Genomic DNA, 27,512 nt, shown 5'->3' with positions numbered 1-27,512 from the left:
TCCCGTAGGAACTCGGCGAGTCCACGCCAGACTCGGCGAGTCAGGTTGACCGTTGACCGTTGACCAGTGTTGACTGGTTTGACTTCGTAGTGTTAGTCAGCCAAAGTCGAGGTAGTATTAAGTAGAAATACGTTTGTGTTGTAGGAGGACGATAGCTCGGGAGATTGAGCACTAGTGGTTAAGAGATTTACGAGTTACCGAGACACGCGAGGTGAGTCTTCTCACTATACGTTACCTTGAGTGGTATTATGAGTTGACCAGAGGGTCTTATGTGCTATGTATGAGATTATGTGCTATGTATGAGATTATGTGCTATGTGTTATATGTATGCTGTATGATTGTGTAGACCGGACCAGAGGGTCCAACGATTCTGACCGAGCCGGAGGGCCCAATGAGCTGCGGGACTGGAGGGTCCCGCTGAGACATCTAGACCAGAGGGTCGGATTTAGCCTTGAGTGGCGTATTTGTGGTATGTGGTATTTTGGGGGAACTCACTAAGCATTTATGCTTACAGTTGTTGTGTTTGATGTCTCAGGTACCAGCGAGGACCGTGGGAAGGCGACGACTTGACACGTACACCCACACCGATGGAGTTTATTATGTGTAGAGATCTTGGGATTTGTTTTTGAAAACAGTATTGATTATGGATCTTGATTTGTGATGTGATACGTTATGTGATTTTGAAAAAGAAAAATTATTTTGAAAATTTACGGTGTTACAATGATCTTGGGGGGCGTTGGGGGGGGGGGGGGGGGGTAAAGTGAGCAGCTGCACAGGACCCAATTTTTTTCATTATATATTTTTATTTAAGAATAAAGAATTATAATAAAGATAACGATCATTTTTTTCTTATTCGTCCTGAGCCTTTAAGAAAATTTAATTTTCCAAGACCGATCTGTATATGATCCATGTCTTTTAGGTGGCCCGGAATCTTTTTATGCATTTAGTATTAGACAGATGAATGATGTAATAATAATCAATCTATAACAATTTTCTGATTAATTTTATTACAATTATCGGTTTATTGTCGTTTTAATGAATTTTGCTTATATAAATATAGAATATATATAGATTTAGAAACCTGTTTTTAATTTTCACATTGGGGTTTCAAAATAAACGAATCCAACTGGAGTTATATAAGCGATAATACTTTTTCAAAAAGTATTAAAACCAATGCTCTAATATATACATATTTTTGTATTTAATAACGACCATTTTTTAAGGATTAAACCTTAGAGTTGTAGTATTTATTATTATTTCTTTTATTCTTTAGGAGATAAACATACAAAGTAAACAAAATATACAGAAAATAATATATTATTAAGTAACTTTCTTTTTAAAAATATAATTTTAAAACTTTACATGTTTAAAAATAGGATATTAGTACACGTTAGACATGTTAATTGGTTATTTAGTGTGTTAGATTGCTTGTTACATTTATTTTGTCATTTTGTTCGGCTTTTTACGTGTTATGGTTTATAAGTCAAGATCTAAGGGCCGTGTTGTACGTTTGTCACATGGCAACCTCCTGCAAACTGCAGTAATGGACCGTCTTACCCAAAACTGCCCACCCATTTATCATCCACTCCCAAACAAATGATTCATGACTAATCATGCTTAACATACAAATATATAATTTGTAAGGAAAAAGACAAAAAAAAAATAGAATTGTGAATTAAGCATGATAATCAAGTTTATTTATATTTTTTTTTATTTTTCTGATATAGGATATTTCTGACGAATTTTATGTCACATTTAAAATATATTTTTTTGATAAAAAAATATATTTCGAACTCAAATTATGGATTTCAGACAGAAAAAACATTATTCCGAAATAAAAAAAAGTCCGAAAACCTAACAACTTCGAACTTTAAAAAAATGCTTCGTTTTGATTAAAATCTAAAATAAATTAAAGAATCAGACCAAATGAAAAGGTCGCATGATACAAGGCTTAAAAGATATATCTAACTGAAAAATTGGTAATATTAGACATTTTGATATGCCATTTTAAGAATGGGTAGATATAGTTTTTTTTTAAAAAGTCTTTATGCAAATGAAAAAGAAAATGCACAATATATACTTTTATCGGGTCAAATATCTCATTCATCACTAAAAACATTCCAATAAAATGCAAAATAATAATAATAATAATAATAATAATAATAATAATAATAATAATAATAATAATAATATTACGTACGATTATACTAAAGAAAATATCCCTAATTTGTATGTAATCACAATTTGTATTCTTTTCAGAAAAAAATCACCATTTATAATAAATACGTGTTCATACCATTTGCATTTGATATGTTTGGTTTTCTCGCACCAGATGTGGTAGAGCTTCTTAAAAGGGTACAATGAATCATGCATAGTAATGTTATATCCCCTAGATTTTTGGATGTAGTCTTTAAAAGAATTAGTTTTACCATTCAAAAAGGCTTAGCGACACAACTTATTGCCTGTTTGTTATCTCACTCATTGTACGATAACAATTGAACTTGTTGTTTTTTGTTAAAAAAAATCATTATCGATATATATATATATATATATATATATATATATATATATATATATATATATATATAAGTTGCAATAATTTGGATGTGTCTATGTACACTATTATCCGGGTAAGATGGACTTTTTATTATACGTCACGTATGTTACTTGAAAACTCGATTGAGTTATTCATATGAAATATTGACCTCATTACGAGTTGATTCTTATAAAAACCACTAACAACTTTTAATTGATTTTTACCAAATAACCAAAACTTTTGAAAATTATAGTTTTTAAATTTTTTTGAAAAATAGGGAACGACGTTTTCCATTTCAGCTGAAATTTTACGGGTCTATTCTTAACTCATTTGATCTTCAATTCGGCTGAAAGAGAGTTAATTTGGACGAGATCTAATCATGTTTTTGCCTTTTAGGCCTCGTGAACAACTTACAACATGGTATATAGTTGTCCAAAATTAAATTATGGCAGCCCATATAACAACAGCCAACTTATAAATTTTTCAGCAGCCCAAATATTAACTAAAGAGCTCATCAGCTCTTGCAGCAAAAGAAAATGAGAGAAGACTCGAGAGGGTGACACCATTTCGTCTTGGTGTTTTTCCTTTTTTTTTTTCTTTTTATTTTTTTGGAACAATTTTTAATATTATGTTTTTTTATGGACAATTTATCCTTTAGATTAAATTAAGTTAATTTTTGTATTAATATTTTAGAACAATAAGAGAAGTCGATTTCAAAAAGCTTATTTTGTCTTTATTTTTATTTGGTGGTGTTGGCAACCATCAAAACTTTGACGTGGTTGCTCGAGATTGATTTTTATATTTGATTGCTTTTAAGGAAAATGGCACTTTAGCACAATAAAATTTGTGTGTGTGTTTTTTTTTCCGAATTGGTTACGAACTGTGTTTTTTATTTTTATTTTTATTCCTTGTACACAATAGGTCACTAAGGCTATGTTTGGCGTACTAGCTAAAAAGCTGGCTGTTAGCTGAAAAGCTAGCTGTTAAATAAAAAGCTAGCTGATAGCTGAAAAGTTAGCTGATAAAAAATAACGTTTGGTAAAACTAGCTGAAAAGCTAGCTGAAATATATAAAATTACATAAAAGGACATGTAAGAATGTGTGTTTCTATAATTAATTAAGGGGTGTATTTGGAAAATTTTAAAAAGAGAAAATGACAAAAATAGCCAATTACACTAATTGCATTACAAAAATAGCCAAAAAAAATCGGGATTACATATTTAGCCACCCATTTCGCAGATGGGACCTTCTCATCTGCGAAATGGGTGATTTTTAGGTATAAAAACGTTTTTTTTTTTTTTTTTTTTTTTTTTTTTTTTTTCATTTTCACCATTCTCTACACAAAAACTCTCTCTAACTTTGGGCTTCTCTCGGAATTTTGTCTAGTTTTTGAAGAAAATGGAGGATTATGTCAACAATCCCGCAAATATGGTTAGATTTTAACTCTTTTAATGTTTAAAGTTATTTTTTTTTATCAATTGTTGTATTATTTAGTGTTAAAAAAGGGTAATTTTGTTGTGTTTGATAGTTTTAGTATATTTTTAGTATACTTGAAGTTTAAATGCAAGTAGAGACAAGTAGAGACTGCGTAGATAATGTTTACAATTTGTTATTTTTGTAGTTTTTTTAGTTGTTGTATCACCTGAAATCTTGTAAATTTTTATCCTATAATTGTTTATATAAACTGCAAAATAGTTGTTTGTATATATATTTGTCATATAACATTTGTATAAGTTGAAAATTTATCGTATATATATTGTTAGAAATTGTTTTTATTTATCGTATAAGTTGAAAAATTTGTATAAAGTAGTCGTATAACTTACAAAATTGTTAGTTTGGTTGTCGTTTTATTTTTAAATTTTTTTGTTTATATGGTTATATAATGTTAGTTTTAATTAGAAAGATAAAAATTGTTTATATATTTGTCGTTTAAGTTGAAAATTTGTTTAAGTTGAAAATATGTTTAAGTTGAAAATATTTATTAAATATAATTATGTATGATATTGTTTTCTATCGTAAATATATTTGTTGTATAACTTGGAAAATTGTTTATATATGTGTATGTTATTGTTTTTTATCGGGGAAATATATATATTAGTAATTAAGAAAGTATTTGCAGTTCGTAATCATATATTTAAAAAAAAAATATATTTTTTAGTTATCTAATTTGTTTTTGTGTTTTTTTTTGCAGCATGATTTTAGTTTAATGAATACGAAAGCCTTTGCGAACCTAAAAGGCTCTGGCGGTAACATATGGGAAGTCTTTGAAGTTTTAGATGATGCCCGACGTGCTATTTTCAGAAATACCATCTTTGGCTATTTTATTGATGTCCCTCGTTTACAAGGGGACGCTTTATTGTTTCATAAAATGTTCCTTCATCAAATCCGGCCGGACCCTGTTTTATCTCCAGATGGAATAAAACGTTTATATTTTCGAGTAGGCAATACCAAAATGGTTTATGGGCCGGAAGAGTTTTGTTTGATTACCGGCTTCAATTTTGGGGAGTATCCAAAAAACATTGGGAGAAAAGGGTCGGAAAAATTAATAAGCAGTAAAAAAAGATGTTTACTGCGTGAACGGCTATTTCCGGACCATACTAATAGTTCGGTGAAAATCGGCGACCTGAAAAGTTTAATTTTAAATCAAACATTCCTAGCACTTGACGACCTTGATGCAGTTAGAGTATGTTTGATATACATTTTGTGTGAAAGTTTTTTGGGCAAATAAGTTAACGATCGGGTGCCACAAGATTGGTTTTATTTGGCTGAGAATTTGGATATCTGGAATAGGTATATTTTCTTTACGTTAAAAGTTCTATTTTATTAAAGTTATAATTTATATAATAATCAATTTTGTTTTTTTTGTTTTGTTAGCTTCGCTTGGGGTAGCTATCTATGGGATTTTACTTATGTTGACCTTGAGGATACGTGGAATAAGATACATCATTATTTATCACTTCCTGAGCGTGGTCAAACTTTAAAGTATTCCGTCTCAGGATTTACGGCTCCAATTAGGGTATAAAAATTTTCTTATATTTAAATTGTTTTATTGTTATATTTTTTATTTTAATTTTAACTTTTATTACTGTTATTGTACAAAATTGTATATATGGATATATGAGATGATTCCGGCTGTTCGTGCATGTGGATTTGCATTGAGAAAAAAATAAAGACTTGCCTCGGATGAAAAGATGGAGCGGAACAAAAAAATTGAAATGGGTTGACGTGAACAAGATTTGGTCAAAGATGCAGGTTTAAAAATATTTCGTTTATTATTAATAAAGTTGATTATTATAGTTTTATATGCATTTTTAATATGTTTAATTTTTTAGGAGGGGCTACCACCAAGACAAAACATGTTACCGGGTGATGGTGAGATGATATCTTTTTATTATATGTCATTTCAAGAGTATGTATATGGTGAAGGGAAAGCAGTTCTATCCCCAGTACGGGACCATTTTAGGAGACAAGACGAATCTTCGTCTAGTATGTCGTCCAGTGGTCGCTCTCATGGTAGAGGTCGGGGCAGTAGGAAACACAAGCTAGACGAGTTGTTGAAACGGGTACATGCACTGGAGCAGCATGTGTTTATGAATCAACAAAAACCTATAGAGGTTTTTTTTGAAGAAGTGAATAATGAACAATTTTGGAACGACATTATTTTTGAGGAACCGACAGTGTCACAAAGAAATTATGATGAACAGGTTAGTTACACGCTACATTATTTATTAAATTTTATTAACATATATGAATACCTGTGTTCATATTTTATATTTGAAAATATAGGTTGTGCAAGATGAAGTGATGAATAAAAACAATACAACTCAAAATGTTTTTGGTGATACTCAAGACGACAAGGTTGTTATAGATGTTACCTTTACGATTTTAATAATTACTTTTTAATAAAGTGTATTTTGCTATTAAGTAAAAAGTAATATTTTTAATGTAGGTGTTGGAGGAGAGTACTCAGTATGCGGGGAACAAATTTGATGATAATGTGTGTGATGTAAACGATTATAGTGAAGTTAAAGAGGTTATTATATAGTTACATTAATATTAATATTTTGTTTATTTAGATATTATTGCTTATTAAATTATGTGTATTTCGTTATTAAGTATAAAGTATTATCTTTAATGTAGGGGTGGGAGGAGAGGAATGACAATGCAGAGAACAAATTTGATGATGATGTGCCGGATGAAGACGAACTTATAATAATGGGAAATGTAGATTATTTTCATGATGATGATGATGACAAAGAAGTTACACCCGATAAACCTAGGAGTCGAAAACCATCACAATTTTTATGCACTCCTTACACCGAGGTATTCGTTTTATTTATAAACTGTTGATTTTATGTTTATGTGAATTATCTGAAAGATATACATTTAAACATTTGAATATTGTTTTTAGTTGCACACGACACCGAAACAAAAAAAGAAGAACAAAAAAGAAGGTTGGTATGAAATCAACAAGCCCCGTTCCTCCTCCAGTTTTTGGTGTTGCTCATGACTTCTCCAGGTTGCGCCTGCAACCTTACGTAGCAGGCGGTGAGGATGTCATCCAAAATTATGTATTGCATTCATACGATGTGCAGCATCGTTTGTTTAATTTCGTGTTAGATAGAGATTTTTGGAGCTCATTGTTTGGGCATACACACGACGGATGGTTGGAGTCAGCGGTAAATAAATTGTTAATTAATTCTTTTAAAAGTTAATTGTTTTTTAGTCAATAACAAAAGTATCATGTGTGCAGCATATAACCATTTGGTACCGACTTTTGATGGAGAGACGGTTTGAGAGCGACCGACATACAATAATGCCTCCAAATTTTTTTGTTTCTCATGCTTTGGAAGAAGGACAGGACTGGAGGGCGTTTATGGCTGGTATTGCTACATACCCCAACTTCATGGTTGCTTGGTGGGATGTTGATACGGTAAACTTAATAGTTTATATTGAAAATAATATCGTTTTTTTGTTATGTTTTTGTATTGTGATGTTTTTGTATTGTGATGTAAATAAACATAATTTTATTTTCTGATCCTTATACAGGTCTTATTGCCGATTCATTCATCCCCTAATCATTGGCTATTTGGGGAACTACGATTAGCGTCAATGGAAGTGCATATTTATGACAGTCTTGGTAGAGGTGCTTATGAAAAATTCCAATCCGAAGGAATCTTTTCCAAATTTGAACGTCGGGTGGCAAATTATTTGAACAAGATTAAGTATTGGGCGCGGAGGAACATCCCAAGGATTCCATTGAATATGCAATTCATTTATGAAGAAAACGTTCCCCAACAAAGTAGTCATTTGGGAGATTGCGGTGTTTTTCTTTGCATGTTTATGGAGCAATTGGTTTCAGGTCAACAAATACGTGTTCTTATTGACCCAAAGAACGCAGCTTTAGAGTTCCGTCTCCGGATGGCAAAAATTATTTGGGGGTCTAGTCTTGCTCCTCTGTAGTTGGATTATATAAATGTATATTCAAATTAATGTTGGATTTCATTATTAGTTTATCTTTAGAGTTTACTCAACGGATGACAAAAAATATAACGTTACGACAATTACAACAATTTAATGACCTACTAATTACTTATCAATAAATTCAACATAAGAACGACCACAACATTTGTTTTAACGTTACAAATACAACAATTTATTGACCTAACAACTTCAAAACCATAAAAACAATATTGAAAAGCTTACAACTTGTAAACAAGAACTGCCAAGAACAACACCCAACTACAAACCAACGCTATCTTTAACTTCTTATTTTCTGATTGAAAGAGCTTATTAGAGTTAGCTACTTTAGCTATTACCATAGAAGATTGGTCCTTCTCTTCATCAACCCAACTGATAAACCCGCATTTTGGTCCCTGTTAAATTTAATATCCACAGTAAGAAAATAAATTTGTGTCATGTAAACACGAGGGTTTAAATTTGAATGACGGTAAGAACATGATACCAAATACGGGCAAGCGTAGAACAATCTTCCTGGGTTTTTAGCTGTACCCGAAATCCTAACGATACGTTCTCCTCCACAATTGCAGTATGCCATTAGCCTTCTTATTCTTTTAAATCGGAGTTACTTTCTCAGTTAAATTTTTTCATAATGAGTGACACCCATTTATAGAATAAATCATATTACGGACAATTCTTTTTGACTATGAAATAAACTGGTTTGACTATGAATTCAAAAAGTTCAACTATGGAATGCAGACAAGTACATTCTGTAGTATTGTCATGTCGGTCAGTGAAATTTGACTATGAAATGAACTGGTTTGACTATGAATTCAAAAAGGTCAACTATGAAATGCAGACAAGTACATTCTGTAGTATTGTCATGTCGGTCAGTGAAATTTGACTATGAAATGAACTGGTTTGACTATGAATTCAAAATGTTCAACTATGAAATGCAGACAAGTACATTCTGTAGTATTGTCATGTCGGTCAGTGAAATTTGACTATGAAATGAACTGGTTTGACTATGAATTCAAAATGTTCAACTATGAAATGCAGACAAGTACATTCTGTAGTATTGTCATGTCGGTCAGTGAAATTTGACTATGAAATGAACTGGTTTGACTATGAATTCAAAATGTTCAACTACGAATTTAAAGGGTTAAACTATGAATTTTGATCAATAGAGATACAATATCTTCTATTTATAATTCCATTTGTGTGATCATTGTAGAGCACAATTATCGGTATTGAAAATGAGTAGTCACAGCCAAAGAACCTTTTCTCAACTACTAATTTTCTTGCATAACCTTCAAAGAACAAATCCTAATACCTTCACAGCCATTAAGAAAACCGATAACAACCGCTTTCAATTCTGTTCTGTGGCTTTAGGTTGCGTGGTATAACATACTTCTTTTATTGAGTTATACAATATTTCATGGTAATGTATGTCGATTAATTCTTACATAACACTAATATGTGTTCGTTTTTATGTAGATTCGTACCTTCCTTAGGTGCATGATACCGCTGCTATATGTGGGTTATTTACCCCTTCTTGGGAGCTTTCTGACAACAATGTACTTCGCAGTGGCTTTAGATGGAAATCATGAGCCACTACTCTTAGCACTTGGTTTGGGAACCTTACAGTGTGAAGAATCATGGAGATGTTCATGATGAGGTTAAGAGATTGTTTAGGTGAGGACACAGAGGTTGGTTTCATAAGCAACATGTGTGATAACATAGACTTTGGTGTTGACAGTGCCTACCCGGATTCCTATCATGGATATTGTCCTAAAGATATAGCTCGAAAGATACGTGAGTCTATCGGACATAACAATACGGAAGTCGAATCGTTGTTTTGGAAGTCATGCAATGCATATAGCGTTGATGATTTTTACTTGTGTTTCGAAAGGTTGCAAAGTACATGTAGGCAACCACCTTTCTGCACCTTGCTCATGAGTCCAATTTACTGGCTTGACGATATACCGATTTCAAAATGGACAAGAGCATTTTTCCCAAAAATACGTTACAATGTTAAATCGATTGACGTCCCTGAAATTTTGCAAATTATATCCTCACGTGAGTTTCCTATAACAACGATAATTGAGTTAACCACCACGTCGATAAAATCAAAGTATGCTGAACGGGCCGAACTGGCTGGTAAGGGAGATTGTTATATTTTGTTTTTTTTATTGTGCTGCTATTTTTATTAAAATATCAAATTTTACAGGGAGGTTGTCTGGTGGGTTGACCCCTTACGTTGAGAGTAAGGTTCAAAAAAGTCTCAGCAAGTCTTACAATTGTAATGCAAAACGTTTGTATGGGGATACATTTGAAGTCCATGACACTTTTGCCACCAGAAACGTACAACTTGAACGAAGGGTATGTAGTTGTGGTAAATGGCAAAAAAGCGGTATACCATGTGGCCACGCTATAGCATGTCTAAGAACCCGTACATCTGAGTCCATTCAGAGAATGGTTGAATACAAGTTCACTAATTATGTGTATCGAGTTGCATATGGATCTGAGTTGGTGAATGGTATACCATCATATGAGCATTGGGAAATACCAAATGAAACGGTGGTCCTGTTACCTCCCTCAATGCAGTAGTTATTCATGTAGCACATTTATGTTTTATGTAGTATTATGTATTAGTTTTTTATGTACTCTGTTTTTATTTTACTGCTGTGTTACGTATTAGTTATCCATGTACCCAGTTTATTTTTTATGTCGTATTATGTGTTAGTTATTTATGTACCCCAATTTTATTTTATTGCTTTCTAAATATTGGCTATTGAGGGAACAACATACATTAAAAGAAATGGACGTTTATTAAATAGTAACGACTAGACACATACAACAACAAGCAACTTAAATAACGAAAAACAATTAACTTAACCAACATGCATATTAAAAATAAGGGACATTCTTTAAAACATTCCATGCATCTAAGTGGGTAAACTCGCTACCATTGTATTGAAAGCGGTATAGTTCCAAAGCCACCTGCCGTAGAATGTCTTCATCCGTATTTGCATGTTCGTTATCCAACTCGTTATAAATACGTTGAAATTGTTTCACCTTCATTTTCATGTCCAGAAACTTCGCTTTGACATCTCTTCTTCTTCGATATTGAGTGCAGTTCATTAAATGGTGAAACAAATGACAGACACGAGACCAAAATGATCCAGCACGAACTTGTGGGGGACCCGGTGGAAAATCCACCTCTACAGTTGTAATCCAAGCTTGAACCAAAGCGACCTCCTCTGCGTTCCTCCATATATGTGGTGAGTCCATAATTGCAAGGAGGGAAGTAATAGAATACAATTACAACGGATATTGAAATCTATTTATAACGACTCCTTACTTTCCTGGTGCAATGAGTTGTCAACTCAAACAGCAATGTATTGTGTTGTCATTCAACCGGGGATGAATTGTCAACTCGAACAGTGATCTGTTGTGTTATAAGTATAGTACACTGCATTCGTCAGTTAATTTTGACTATGAATTGCAGACATATTAGAAGTTTGAACTGCGATTTTGTGTAGAAACTACTATAAATTGACCCTAAGTTACATGCAAAACATTATTAAATTAACCAATATAGTTGTTCAAATATTGTTTTTTAGATTCTACCCTCTTTGTTTCAATCCAAATGACTTCTATATCATGGAGCAATGAAGAGTTCTTGGTTCTTACACATGCTTATATTCATGTGTACGAGACAAGCAAGTTGAATGATCCAATGTTTTGGAGCCGTCTAACAAAAATTTTCAATGCTGAAAACCGAATGGCTACAAGAAACGATCGTGACGAACTAGACATCTTAGCAAGATGGTATGAAATGAAAACCGAAGTTCTATTATTCAACGATCTTTATACCAAAATTGACGACACCCGTTTAAATGCTACTTAGGATGTCATTTTGGAAGCTGCTAAGGAGGAATACAAGTCATTAAGTAATGGGTTGGAATTCCAGTTTGAAGCCCCTTGGAATATTTTGAAATATATCCCGTTTGTTTAAAATCTATTTTAGTTTATTATTTGAGTACTAGGTTATTTTCATGTACTAGGTTATTTTCATGTATTTCTTATGTATTTCGTATGTATTTTGTTTGTTTAAAATCTATTTTAGTTTATTATGTGAGTACTAGGTTATTTTCATGTATTTCGTATGTAATTCGTATGTATTTCATATGTTTAAAATATATTTTAGTTTAGTATGTGAGAAACTCGTATGATTAAGTTGAGTTAATATATATATTTTAGTTTATTATGTGAGAAACTCGTATGATTAACTTGAGTTAATAAATGGCCATTGCATTAGTTATCAAAAATATTTAGAATACATTAGTAACAAGATTCCATGAACCATTAAAACATCACAACAATTACATGAAAAAAACGACATAATACGAAAAAAGCATTAACATAAAACACAAGTCCATGGCTTATTCTTAACACAAATTAGAGCGGTCTACTTGAAATACTGTTTATCTCTAACAACCTTCCAAACTTCCTCATATTCGAAGTCTCTGCCTTCATGCTCAAAGATGTAAAACTCTGTAACAACTTCCAAGAACTCTTCTTCGTCACGACAACGAACATTGTTACGTTTCGCATAACTACATGCTCGATTGAACCATGTCACTTCCTCCTTTACATCCATCCACTTAGTAACAACATCTGATTTTTCTCTTTTTTGCCCTTCTCCCATCTCATGGTTAAACAAAGATGTGATGCGACTCCATTCATCACCAATTAGGCAATGCGGGGGAGCAAGTAACGGTTCACCATCCTTAACACTTAGCCAGCACCGTGTTAGAACTAACACCTCCTTTGTCGTCCATGGCCTTTCAGAATTGGAACCAGGTACTTCATTCGAAGAACTTGCTGCATTCGACGACATTTCTAATAATGGGAATTCGTTTCGTTTAGGTGATTTGGGTGTTTGGTTTATAGATCTTAAACATCTATTTATATAAATAAATAGACTATGAAATAATACTTTGACTACGAAATGGTTATATTTGGACTACGAATTTCAGCTTTATGCAGTGTTTTGTCATGTCAAACTGTCATTTATCTCTTGTCACTTAAGGGACCCACTGGGATGTGCAGGTTACTACAGTGACTTGTCATTACTGTCTAGTCATTTCAAAGTTGGACTTCTCATTACTGTCTAGTATGTATAAATACCACTTATTGCTCCAGTTTAATACAACATCGATTTTATTATGAGTTCCTCACACAAATTCGAAATTTGCTCATGCAACGAAGTAGATTGTTACTACTGTGATTCGGTAGACCCTTTTTTTACACCCTCTTCAGCCGGGTCATATATGTCACATGAAAATTTTGAAGAATTAAAGAAGGCTGAAGCACAACAAGAAGAGGACAAAGAGTCATCCCGACTTCTCACTCAACTTGCTAATGATATAGGTTCGGAATGCAAACAAGCTGAAGAATGGATTGACCTCAATAAAAACAAAATCAAAGAGCATAAAGATTGGATAAAAAAGAGTAAGAAGGCAATCAAAACGACTGAAAAACGGCTTGCTGAGAAGGATGAGCAGTTGATACACATTATGGTAAAAAAGGATCGTTTCGAAGACAAAATGAGAATTAGGGATGACTATATAACAATGGAGAAAGAGAAGTACCCGTTGCAGTTCCCTGAGTTTAAAAATTAGTTATAAAGTTGTTGTAATATTATCATGAAACAGATTAGGTTGCCAAAGGATCGTTTGTTGTTTTTTTTTAAATAACATGTTGTAACTGTTAAAATAAATCTGCAAACTATATTTTATAATATAAAGGCTTCATTCATTGTTATAATCAACAAACTTAACTAAAATATGAAAGCATAGCAATGTCTTGTAAGAGTTAATAAAAATATTACAATACATAATAAGCTAACAACTCGTCATTACTCTTAATTTCAAGGTTGTTTTATATCAAAATCAGCGTTATGGGTTTGTGAGCAACCCACTGAACCACCAATATTATATGCCATTTCTGCAGTAGAAATTATGTGACTTGCTCTGCTACTAGACGCCCTTCCAGTACAATTATTTCTCGTGTGTCCTAGTTGACCACATGTAGAACACTCTTTTATAATTGGACCCTCGCCTTGGGATGGAATGCGGTCTGTGTTTCTTGGCCTGCCTGGCTGACGTTTATCCATTATAGGTGGCTTAACAATCATCAAATCATCGGGGATCTCCCATTCGGATGGCTTCGGCAGAGGGTTTATTGATTCCTCATATGTTTTCCTCAGTGTTTCGGTAAAGTAAGCATTTAATGCAAACCTCGAGCAGTCTTGGTAATTGTTCACTGTTAAACATCTTATGACATGACCACAAGGTATCCCATCAAGTTGCCAATGCCTACATGTACATGTCATATGTTGAAAATCAACAATCACATTTTGTGCCCCCTTTTTGACCTCGCATTTCGTATTTGAGATCATGCGAACATCCCATTTGGTAAAATTTTTCTTGTTTTCTTTTACAACTTCATCCGCCCAAGGGGTAAGTGTTGTTGTTGCTTCCGCTAAAAAAACAGCCAAAATGAAGAAGTTAAAATCAATAACATCGAAACTAATAAAACATTAATATTACAAATTTACGTAATACCTGCAAAGTTACGTCTTTAAAACCACCATTGTTACATTGTAGCACGAAAAAAATCAATCAACATAAGTATTGGCACCTTACGTGCGTGTCTAGATAATGCATTTATAGACTCCGCACTGTTGGACGACATAAGATTGTATCGGTTCCCTTTAAAATGTGCCCTTGACCAGGTTTCTGGATTTATACTTTTTAAGTACTCCCATACTGGTTCTTTTGTCTTTTTCATAACATCCATGGTAGCATCAAAAGCATCAACTGTGTACGCCCTACACGCCTCCCAAAAAATTCCTTTAACCGTCTTACTCTTGCCGAATCTAGATACTATGTTGAAATACAAATGGACACCACATATTCCATGATGAGCGTGAGGAAAAATGTTGGCAATGGATGTTGCTATAGATGGAGACCTATCAGATATAATTGTAAGCTCCTGCATATTTCCTATGCAATCACGTAGTTTTTGAAAAAACCATGTCCAAGAATCAGTACACTCATTTTTGCATATACCATATGCAACCGGTAATATTTGATTTTGTCCGTCCTTAGTAACTGCAAGTAGCATGGTACCTTTGAACTCGCCCTTTAGGTGAGCTCCATCTACTACTAGGGTCGGCTTACAAAAATTGACAAAAGCTCGTACCTACAATACATTGTATATCTATTCAAATACACCAAAATAAATATTAAAAAAAATTAGGACATGATAATACTAACCGAGCAACCGAGTGCGACGTACAAAAACTCAAACCGATCATCAGCATCTGTTTTAATATGTGTGACAGTACCCGGATTATGTTTGGCCAAGTTGTGACAATACGCCGGAAGTTTGGTAAAAGAATCCTCTTTCGTACCCCTTAACGACAACAATGCATATTGCTTCGCACGCCATGCCTGATGGTATGAGATATTGATATTCAATTGAGCATTAATATCATTAACAATTTCTTTTCCCCGATAAACTCTACTATAGTCTTCAGCCAAAACATCAGCAACATATTCACCCAAAACATATTTGTTTGCTTGTCGATGATTAGGTTGCAACAATGTTGAAGAACATGTGTGTACATCAACAAATTTATTCACTTGGAAAAGTCCATCAGTATTTTTAATTGCTTTTGCTCTTAGTAACCAAGAACAATTTTTCGAAACACACACAGCTTCATACCTTGATTTGGTGGATCTACTTGTCCTCGTCTGGAAACCTTCTCGAAGACATTTTTTTACCAATACACCGCTTTAAAAGTTCTTTGTTTTTAAATATACTCTCACATTGAATCTTTTGAAGATTAATGTCTACCATCTGTGTTGGGATATCTTCATTATTATCAACTGGCCATGCTGGTACAGGGGGCATACCGTGAAAAAGGTTATCGGGATACTTAGCTTTAACTTCATCACCCAACTCATCTCTATCGGAATTACTTTGTAGCTCGGTTATATCTAAACATACATCACCAACATCAACATAATGCCCGTAAACATGATTTTTTTCATTTTTTTGAGTTGAATTTTTTTTCTTTTTAGTTTTATCTACCACACGCCTATTCATAAGTTTAACTTCTTGTTCGGCAACATCATCACAACGACCACCAACATGATTAAGATATGTACCAACATCATCATCACCAACATACTTGTAATTCTCGGGATCCACATATTGAATAGGTGAATAACTAACATTAACATTTTCAGCAACACTGTGAAACTGAGGTACACTAGGAGTATTGAAAGTACCTATCGGATCGTTGCTCCCTTTAAAACTGCATAAATTACCAACAACTTCGTTTCCAATTTCACCGCCCCCATTAACCTCCTCAACTTCATCAACCACCACAAACACTTTCACAGCCCTTCCTCCACTACATTTGATTACGTTTATCAACATTCTAACATCCACGTCTTCAACTATAGCTATATAATAATTTAATTCAGGATGGTGGAAACGAAGACTAATTCTATATTTGTCTAACAAACCAATTTTGCTTCTTACCATAGATACAAAATCACTATAACTAATATACTCAGAAAATATCAAAGCAAGTTCAGAAATACCTCCCTGTGGACATATGTATTCCAGATTAGTTCCATTAACTTGCCATCTCCCACCGGTTACAAGACAAACCAAATATTCAATCATTTTTTGAGCAAATTGTAGAGATAGAGAGTATTTCACAAACAAAATAACAACCAAAATGATATTTTTTCTACAAAAGTTTTTATATAGCAAAGCCCATTTCGTAGTCAAACCAATTCATTTCGTAGTCAACCTTAAAAAAAAAAAAAAAATAAAAAAAATTGCATCATTTCGCAGATAGGATCAGAGGATTTCGCAGATGGGACCTATTCCATCTGCGAAATTACCCCTATTTATACCGAAAAAATTTTAAAAAAAAAAAAAATTCTCATCTGCGAAAGTACAAGTGCCTAAAGCACAACTGTGCTTCAGGCACTTGTACTTTCGCAGATGAGAAGCCCATTTCGCAGATGGGACCTTCTCATCTGCGAAATGGGTGGCTATATATGTAATCTCGATTTTTTTTGGCTATTTTTGTAATGCAATTAGTGTAATTGGCTATTTTTGTCATTTTCTCTTTTAAAAAAGCTCCTAAAAAACTAGTCTAAGTAGCTTTTCAAAAAGCTAGCTTATCAGATACTTTTTGGCTTACCAAACACGACAACATAAAAAAGCTCGAAAAATAAGCTAGCTTATCAGCTAGCTGTGACGCGCCAAACATAGCCTAAAACCTTAGAGTAAATTACACGGATGGTCCATGTGGTTTGGGGGTAATTTGTGTGTTTAGTCCCTAACTTGTTTTATTTAACTCGGAAGGTCAATAATATTTATTTTTGTTGCGTGCTTGGTCAATGTCTAACTTAAAATGACTATTATGCCCTTATTAATTTATTTCTCAATCAATTCTATTACTACCTCCGTCCCAAATTAATTGTCGACATTTGACTTTTTCAGTCTTTATTCTTCAACTTTGACCTTAAATATTTTTCTTTTTGATAAATAATACTTGATGTAAAATATATGAATGAATTGTATTTTAAATGTGTTTTCATTGTTCTAAGTTTCATAAAGTAATATATAAGACAAATAAAAATATTTAAGGTCAAAGTTAAGGAAAAAAGACTTCAAAAGTCAAAAATGGACAATTAATTTGGGACGGAAGGAGTATTTATGTACCCTTATTTATAATTTTTGAATTTAAAAAAAATATTTTTTATTACAATTAATAAGAACGTACAACTATCCAAAGCCTACATACAATCATTATCACACCACCTGCTCTCGTCCTTATGTATTCTTCGACCAACCAGCTTCCCTGCCTCCTTTATCTTCTTCGATGAGCTCAAAGAGTGGTTAAAAATGTAGTAACACAAGTAAAACACAAAAAATGAAGCCAATGAATTTTGTAGCTGAACAAATGAGTATTACAAGTAATCAGAACATATTAATAAGAAAAATTAAGAAAAACCCAGAAAACAGATAAACTCAGAATGTGATAAAACTGAAACCGTTTTTTTGCACTTTCTGAGAACCCCTGTTTTGTGCACATTTTGAGAAGAACCCCTGCCTTCACTTTTGTTAGGTCAAAATATGATTTATACTTTGTTTTTCTGGGCAATTATATTTTTCTGTAGTATTTTTGGAGTTTACGGTCATGTTTACGGTTGAGTTTAAGGCCGTAAACACCTTTCGACCGTAAACCCATTTACGGCCCATGTTATCCGGCCCGTGTTCTCCAAGTATAAATATAGGTGTTAGGGTGAGGAGTAGAGATTGATGAACCCTAGAGAGTTTACGGCCAGAGAGAAACAGGAGCTTTTATGTGTGTGTGAATCCTTTGTATCCGGATCTTCATTCATATCAATACATACAAAGATTCATATTATTCTTCTTCTCCTTCTCTTCTATTTGATCTGACATCATCCGTTTGTTTGGGATTCCGCACCATCAAACGGATCTGATTGATACACGGGCAAATTAGGGACTTACAATTGATATAAGAGCCTGGTTGTATCAGTCAAAAAGATTTATTGTTTCGTCTGGAATCTGAATAATTGGTGTTTCCGGTCCAAGCTTACGACCGTAAACACCGAGTTCTTGGGCCGTAAACCCTATTTTGGGGCATTATTTGATCTTATTTTCGAAATATTTTTGCGTTTTTGGATAGATCTCGCAAAAATAAGGGGGGGGGGGGTTCTTCGTGTTTTTCATAAAAAAGGTTTTTGATCGAGTTTTGGAGCTTCAAAGTCGAAAAATCGTTGTTTTTCACGTAATCGTTGAAGGGTTTTCGGCCAGAGCTTACTGCCGGAAACAGTTCACGGCTGGAGTTTACGGCCGTGCGGCGCGGAAACGAGTTCACGGTCGTCGGAGTTTGTGGTCGCCGGTTCGATTCGTCGGAGTTTGCGTCGCCGAATCGGAAGTGTTCTCGGTCAGGAACTTTGACGCATCAGTGCTTCACATTTAAAAAATTTCAAGCAATTTGAGGTTGCTGGGGATCGAACCCGGGACCTCCAGTTCATAGCCGGGGCTCCTTGTCAACTCCTACAACAGATCCTTTGTTACTTCCCTCCCATACTTTAAACTTAATCACTCCCAGTCGCACCAAATTTCGCATTTTAACACTTTTAACCCCTAAAATCAAGTTCTTTCATTTTTAAAGTTCTTTTTTAAACCAAAAATTTTAATTTTTAATTTTTGAATATTATTTTTGACTTTTTACTTAAAATTTTGACTTTGACTTTTCAAATTTGACCTTTGACTTTAAACTTTGACTTTTTCGTTTAACTTTTAAATTTTCAAATTTAGTTTTTCGGTTTGACTTTTCAAGTTTGACTTTTTAAATTTGACTTTTAAGGTTGACTTTTGAGGTTTATAGTCAAGGGGCATTTTTAAATTTAAAGTTTGACGTCTAATTGTGCTTTACGAGGGAATTGAAAAAGATGAAAGAGAATCGTCAGGATATGTTAAAACAAAATTTCAATTTTTTCGATTTTATCCCTGGAGAAACCCTTGAAACTCAGTTGCAGCGATTTACTACACTTATTACCGAGATGAATATAGCTGGGATCTTCTTGTCTAAATCTGAGATAAACAAAAAGCTATTGAATTCACTTCCAAAATCGTGGGATATGGACATGGCTAACATCAAGAAGACAAAAGATCTCAATCGTCTTAGTCTGGCTGATATAATTGAAGAACTTAACGCTTTGAATTGTCGAAAAAACAATGAGTTCAGCAAACCTTCCTGTCAATGAAGTGTCGTGTTCTCAATCATGTGAAGATATGATTAAATTTCTTCGGGAACAAATTGATTTATTAAAAGGGGAAGTTGAGGACCTGAGATATAAAGGATATCAACTCAGGAAAGGACAGAAACCGCTCAAGGCTGAGCTAGAAGCAAAAACCAAGGACTTTAGGAAACTTCAGGAAGAGTACAGCAACAAGTGTGAAAATTATGATTATGTTAAGAGACAACTTGCTGCTGTAACTGAGGAACTTGATGTTTTAAAAATTAAGTGTGGAAAAACTGATGTCAGTTTCAAAAATTATACTGCGTCAAGTCAGACAGTCGAGTCCTTATATGAAACCCAATTAAAATTCAAAGAAAATCAAAACACGGGTCTAGGGTATGATAGTGTACCTCCTCCTTATAATCATAACTACACATCCATCCCTATGACACATGACGAAACTGACAGGGAGGCGCATCTTCGATATGGCAAACGAGTTGGATTTGTGTCAGGAGGAGTTATTAATGTTGAAAATACTATTGTTTCTGTTACATGTGCAGGTAAAGTAGCAGAGGATGAGAACAAGGAGAGTTCTTCTGAACAAACAAACGACCCCTTGAACTCTAAATCTGTTGCTTCTAATCAACCTGACGTTGGTAAATACAGGCCTCCAATTCCAGCGCAACAGAGTGCCTGTCGCAAGTGTGCATGTGGGAACAACAAGAAACTAGGCAAGGATATGCCGCCAGGGGCAGGAATAAATCACTTCACAGTGAAGAAAAAGACTTGTTTTCACTGTGGAACACCTGGACACATTGCCAAAAATTGTCCTAATCGTGCATACGTTCCTTACTACGCACAAGGATGACAAAACGCGCCAAGAGGGAGATACTTCAAAAGAAACCCCTCAAGGTCACAGTCAGACAATGCCGACTGGAATGCCATGAAGGCCAAGAATTCAGCTCCCAAGGTCAAGAATCAAACTCCAAAGGCCAAGAATCCGAATCTCAAGGGCAAGAAGGGAATGCCGGCCAAGAAGTCCAATCCAAGAGATGCTCATGTGAAGCCAAGACCGGTTAGGTTAAAGTCATCTCGGCAGCCGACTTCAAGTTCAAAAGTAAGTACTGAGCCACCCATCGGATCGAAAAGGAAATGGGTTAAACCCAACTACAAATGGGTTCCAAAGGCTCAATCTCCCAAATCAACTAACGATTTTAATATTTTTATGTCTTCTATTTGTGATAAACAGGACATGTCATGGGAGAGAGTAACGTGCAAGGATGACAAAGGTCGACCCAGTTTCAAAATGGACTGGGTTCCAAAGACCAACTGATCCCGCTCTGTGCTGGAGCAGCTATGGAGGCATATCATCAGACTTCAGTTTGTTGGTAGTGCCTGCTCCTGGCATATGATTGGGGACATCTCTCAACTGTACAACATTTAGACCTTTGTTGAGAGTATGTGTCCTTTTGCGGGTAAGGAAGAAAGGAAGAGATCACAAATGGGGTTAGTGCTTAATGATATGAAGAATTTTCGGATCTGTTCTGAGATTATGCTTGCTGTTCTCAGACCTTCTGAATGCAGATTCACTCGGTGAATTACGGTTTGCATTTTCTTCTCTATACTCCTGAGTTTTTTTTTCTTAAGATGATTCGCTTTAAAGACTAATTTTTGTTTTAGGATAGTTTAAATTTACGCATTTACTTTCGTTTCTCTCATATGCACAAATTTAGGGGGAGAAATAAAAACAAAACAAAAATTAGAAAATTTTCAAAAAATCCAAAAACATCAGAAAATCAGAAAATAAAAAATATATTGGTTATGAAATGTGTTTGGGGGAGATGTTTTGGGAAGTGATATGATCATGTGATAATAGGCAACCTGAGTCTGCGTAACGTACCCAAAGTTGAAGGGTCTATGCTCTGGTTTGATGCGTCGGTAGGCACGAAAAATTTTAAATGGACTTGACTAGGGAGATTTGAACTTAGGAAATTTATAGACTTGACAAATCTTGACCTAGTTAGATCCATTCAGCCTGACAATACGACGCTCGGATAGGTTGAGCAGGGAGATATATATGGGAATCTACTTGTCACATTAAATGAACCCGTACTTGGAACCGTGGTTTAACTTTTCCTCGATGTGCGGATTCTGTCCTTAATTCCGGTTGGATGGGGCGACTGGTAAATTTCGATAAATTAGGTCTGTAGAATATCATTTTCTTTCTTTCCGTCTGTTAGTCATATGTTGTCTCCTTTGCGTGATTTCCAATCCGACCTGGTACATAACATATGCAACTCTATTTCTCTGCAGGCTATATATATGTGTGTGAAATACTTCTTATATGTTAGCCATATGTTGTCTCCTTTGCGCGACTTCTAATCCGACCTGGTACACAGCATATGCAACCTTCTTCTTCTCAACCCCTCTGAAGTAATAAGTAATAGAATTCTGAATCTCTCCTCTCTCTGAATGGTTGTCTGCTCACCCGGTGTAAGGAGTACTCTGGAAGTTCTTGATGGCTGGGGCATATCAGGAAGCGGGAAACACGTTCCAGTACACTTAAAATTGAACTCATACAGATTGTCTGTAGATCTCGCTGCTCAATTTAGGTGGACAACAATATCCCTGGTCGTTGTCAGATGAATGGTCCTTAAGATATAATATCTAAGAAATTAGGATCAGATATAATTTTTTAGGAACTTAAGTTCACCTTGTCTTGTAACAAATAGTATGTCCTAAATTTGTCACAATTTTTCGTGTTTAAGTGGACAACAATACCGACGATCGACCAGACAAAGATGTGAATATGAAAGGTACCGACAAGTGGATAAAGGCTGTCTAAAAACTTTGATCCCAAATCGCTCTTAAAGTTAGATATCATTTTTATTTTTGTTAAATTTGTCATAGTTTCTTCTAATTTAAATATAAGGGGAGAATTAAAAATTAAAAATAACGAAAATAAAAAATAAAAAAAAATCAAAAATCAAAGAAAAATCAAAAAAATTAAAAATTCAAAAAATAGTGTTATTTCTGTTTTATTTCTTGTTCAGAAAAATCAAAAATCCAAAAATATTTTTGTTTCTATTTTAATTTGTGTGCTAAGTTTTCTTTTAGTTTAGTTTTGTCTTGAAAAGTGATTTCAGGTATAGATAAGACTCATGGAGTTTGTGTTGAAGATTTCTGATCCAAAGGCTTCGTCCGTGAGCATCGAAGAATTCTCATTCGAAGGAGCAAGAAATGAAGATTATTCTTTGGACATTCAATCTTTCAACCCCAGAAGCAAGGTGAAGCTGAAATTGACGAATATGTGACGGATTGCATTGAAGCCTCCTCAATTAGTCTGCTGCTATCTTTGTACCTGCTGAAGTGATCCAGAAGATTTGTTCTCTCTGATGTTCTCTCTGAAGATTCTCAAGCTGAAAGCGCTATCTTTCAAGAATCAGTACGTCAAGCCTCCTCACCCAATGTGCGATCAATGCCAAATTTTGAAGAAATGCCCAACTGCTCAAGATGAAGTCAATTATTGAAGATTCATATGTTCATCCTGATGCTGTGAAGAAATCGAAGGTTAAAGCTGAAGCCAAGCTCTCATTGAAGATCAACAAGAAGAGCCAACTACTTTTTAGGGGGAGCTTGTTGGGTCATTAAGAAAAGAAAGCTATAAACCAAGGGGGAGATTGTTAGGTCAAAATATGGTTTATACTTTTTTTTCTGGGCAATTATATTTTTCTGTAATATTTTTGGAGTTTACGGTCATGTTTACGGCCGTAAACACCTTATAGCCGTAACCCATTTACGGCCCATGTTATCCGACCCATGTTCTCCAAGTATAAATATAGGTGTTAGGGTGAGGAGTAGAGATTGATGAACCCTAGAGAGTTTACGGCCAGAGAGAAACAGGAGCTTTTATGTGTGTGTGAATCCTTTGTATCCGGATCTTCATTCATATCAATACATACAAAGATTCATATTATTCTTCTTCTCCTTCTCTTCTATTTGATCTGACATCATCCGTTTAATTGGGATTCCGCACCACCAAACGAATCCGATTGATACACGGGAAAATTAGGGACTTACAACTTTCATCTTCTACCTATCACTACAATCGAGAAAAACCCCAATTCCATTCTCATCTTAACATGCGGTGGTGGTGGGTATGATTTCTTTCGATTCTTATTGTAACATCCACCTTCGTCTTGTTGATTTCATGGAACAATTTCCTATTACTCACACTTGATTTCTTAATCAAACCTAATGAACTGACCGACAATTTCTGGAACCCATCGAGTTCAAAACAACGTTTTTGGTGACGGTAACTAACAAGGTATCTGAAAGGATTTCTGAACTAGGTTTAAATACATAGTGGAATACGACGATGGTTCTGTGGTGGCTTTGATTCACTTCATCGATGATGGTGGAAACACTTATTCACAGTGACTAGTAGTAGTGTCAATAGTGGTATCCCGCAAGACAAAGCCACAAGAGGCTGAAGATGAGTGCTAAGGGGTTGAGGAAGTGTGATGATGACAATTGTCAATAGGGGGTGGCGGTGCTCCGATGGGCAGCAACCATTTTCTGATGATTTCGGGCTTATTGTTAAAGAATTGAGAGAGAAAGAGACGTATCTAGCTTTCCTTAGTTAGGTGAGGTGGGGAGTCTTTATGGGTTTTTTTTTTCTTTTTCTCTTTTTTTAAATTTAAAATGGTAAACGATAATAGAAAAATAAGAAAGAAAATATATAAGGGTAAATCAGTCTTTTTAAGTTTCATAAGGACCAAGTGCATAACAAAAAACAAACATTAGGGACCTTCCGAGTTAAAAAAAAAGTTATGGACTAAACGTGAAAATTAATCTAAACCACAGGGATCATTCGCGTAATTTACTCAAAATTTTACTTTACCTATTAAACAGGGGATCCACTTCAATTTCTATGAGTTTGTAAGTTACCACTCTTGGTTGTCGTTGGTTGTATTAAGTAAGTTTGTCCACGTATGCAATTATTTATTTCTTAAAACTTTTTTAAGTAAAAAACAAAATAATTAACCCTACATAATCATGCTACGCCAGTCATCTAAGCATCATCTTCATCCCACCTGATCTTCTTCTCGCATCCTTTCTGCCTCCCTCATCCTCTGGCCTTTCGCATCATTTAATCGTCGTTGGCTCTAAAGGGATTGTCGTCGGCTTAGAGGGATCATCGCCAGTCATGGATGAAGAGATAAAGATCGACTGTTGTACTCTGATACTCGACAGATCTGGTCCTAGGACAAATCAGACAGGAACGAGAAAAATCTGACAACCACCCCCACCACTTCCCTCTTCTTTGGAGGACCAAATCTGGAGATGGTTTTGGATTTTGGTTTTGTAGGCATGGACTATACTCTCTATTTTTATTTTGATTTTGGTTTGTTTTAAATTTTTCTTTTCAATAGGTGGTGGGTGATGGCCTAAAGGACGATGAACAACTATAACATCTTGATTTTAGGTATTTTACATTTTGACCCTTGGTATAAGTATGGCTTACAAATTTGTTCCTATGGCATATTTGTAATTTTTTTGGGAACTACTTGTGTATGCTGGGCATACCTAAGCGTACGTCGGGCATACGTGTATTGGACCTAAAACCCTAATATTTAGGTTTTGTGCACTATTTATTACACCTAACCATATATTCGACCCTTACAAAACCTAATCCATTTCTAGAGCATCTTTGAGCCTTAAGTGTGTATTTTGGTGATCTTGAAGGAGGAAGAAGCAAGAGGATACCATCTTAGAATAGTGAAGCACCTTGGATCTATAAACATATCATCATTTGGCACCATTTGGAGGTAAAAAGCTTTAACCTTGATTCAGTTTTTCTTAGATTTTGTTAGCCATGGATTTTGTGTTCATTTTGGTCTCATATTTTGGTACATTTTAGTATTAGCAACTCTAGACCAAGTGAGTTGTCCTTCTGGACGTTTTGGGAGGTCTAGAGTGATAAAAATGGAGTCTTGGTTGTTTTTATTCCTCCATGCATGCCCTTTAGTGGTTTAGACCTTGTATTAAGTTAGGGTTTTGGTATTAAGCACTTAATAGCCATGCAAGATCATAAAGTTGAAAATTTTATGATCAAGGACGTCATCTAAGGGCTCGATCTGGATTTTAGATGAAAGAGATTAAGGTATTAAACACTTATTAGAAATAGAGGGTGACAAATGCGTACTCTGGGAGTACCAGAGGCTACACTGCGCGTATGTGGCCAACACGCCATTCTTGTTCAAGACCTTAGTACGTCGGGTGTACATGCTAAGTACGTTGGGGCAGGGCGTACTCAGTTGAATCGACTCAGTTTACTTCTTTGGCTTTTGACTTTAACCAGGATTTGACCTAGTTGGACCGAAGGAAATTTTGGGTATTTTGAGTGGTAATTGAGATTGTTCACTATTTGATGCATAGGTGACTAGTAGAGCTGATATTCAAAGCAGTGTCCTATTCTGCTATCTGTGCCGAATGACATGTGAGTTTTTTCCTCACTATACTTGTGGTTCGAAGGCACCAACGTCGACCCACTAAGTTATGTATCATGTTTTAAAGGATGTTGTTATGTTGTATTGATCTGTTAGAAACGAGTGATGATATATAGGATGATGTTGTTATGCGGTAGAGATCTATAGATCTGCTTGTGAGTATGTTGACTGGCAATATGATTAACTATTTGTTGAACATATGTTATCTGTTATATGTCAACATAGTGTGGTTAGGTTGAGGTTGTACTGCTTTGTGTTGTAAGCCAACAAACCTGGGGCAATCTAATCGGGAGATTTATAGGCCAGGGCAATCCAACCGGGAGGTTGTGAGCTAGGGTATTCCAACCGGGAGGTTGTGGACCTAGTATGCTATATGTAGGGCAATCCAACTAGGAGTTTGTGGGCCAGGATAATCCAACCGGGAGGTTTTGGACCCATTATAGATTATGTATACTTTTTTTGGTTATGTGTGGTACTTTGGGGAAACCAACTAAACTTTGGCTTATAGTTTCATTGAATCATTTATATGTTTGTGGTACTTTAAATGACCAGGGGAAAGCAAAGGCGTGACTGTCACACCCCCAAACCACAACGGCGGAATCGTTCGAGGGTGGATGACTTCATGTAATATCATAACAGTTGAATACATAGTAAAGAAAGTAAAACAACCATCATATATGTAATTTAAAAGTTACATTGTTGAGTGATACTTGTTTCAAAACAAATTACAATATGATGACAAAATGAGTTTTAAACCGACGCCTTAGTGTCACTTCTCCAAAAGCTAAAGTTTACCTGTATTACTGAATCCCTGAGAAATACAAGTAGATTTGAAAGAGTAGATCAACATTTAAGCTGGTGAGTTCATAAGTATTTAATGTCAATGTTTGTATAAATTTGAATGAAATTGTTTGTAGATGTTTGAAAACTCCTAGAAAATCCCATATTTCCTACTAGTATAAAAGTAGTCTTCTACCAAGACCCGACTGTTTTGAATGTTTGCTTCTAGAAATCCAATATTTCTCCATAAGTGTGTAGTAGTTTAAAAGTTCCAAAACTATAATGCAATAGTGTTTTTCATGCCTAGAATAGTAGAATTATGTATGTATAAAATCACTAAGACAT

General features: G+C 34.7%; 2 protein-coding genes and 1 long non-coding RNA gene across 3 annotated transcripts; 2 read left to right on the top strand and 1 right to left on the bottom strand.

Moving 5' to 3' along the window:
- The first annotated feature begins 6,167 nt into the window (after nt 1-6,167).
- On the top strand, nt 6,168-6,526 carry LOC145062006 (uncharacterized). The gene is made up of 3 exons (XR_013687366.1): nt 6,168-6,240; nt 6,333-6,394; nt 6,486-6,526. It is a non-coding gene; the product is annotated as an uncharacterized LOC145062006 (long non-coding RNA).
- Nucleotides 6,527-6,720: 194 nt separating this feature from the next.
- Nucleotides 6,721-11,243, top strand: LOC145064381 (uncharacterized). The gene is made up of 6 exons (XM_079011846.1): nt 6,721-6,859; nt 6,948-7,215; nt 7,290-7,469; nt 7,586-7,730; nt 10,227-10,378; nt 11,163-11,243. The coding sequence occupies exons 1-6, from the start codon at nt 6,774-6,776 to the stop codon at nt 11,241-11,243; spliced, it is 912 nt and encodes a 303-aa protein (XP_078867972.1). The 5' UTR covers nt 6,721-6,773.
- A 3,846-nt stretch (nt 11,244-15,089) lies between these two features.
- LOC145062433 (uncharacterized) lies at nt 15,090-16,786 on the bottom strand. Its single transcript, XM_079010041.1, has 2 exons — nt 15,346-16,786; nt 15,090-15,271 (listed from the first exon to the last, which is right to left on the bottom strand). Exon 1 carries the CDS (start codon nt 16,766-16,768, stop codon nt 15,812-15,814), a length of 957 nt encoding a protein of 318 aa, XP_078866167.1. The 5' UTR covers nt 16,769-16,786; the 3' UTR covers nt 15,090-15,271; nt 15,346-15,811.
- Between the last annotated feature and the right edge of the window lie 10,726 nt (nt 16,787-27,512).

This window comes from Lactuca serriola, chromosome 7 (assembly GCF_051521515.1).
Source record: "Lactuca serriola cultivar US96UC23 chromosome 7, Lser_US96UC23_V15, whole genome shotgun sequence".
In the NCBI taxonomy this organism is placed as follows: Eukaryota; Viridiplantae; Streptophyta; class Magnoliopsida; order Asterales; family Asteraceae; genus Lactuca; species Lactuca serriola.
Note: the sequence above shows the minus strand (reverse complement) of the source record. Positions and strands in the feature narration are given on the sequence as shown.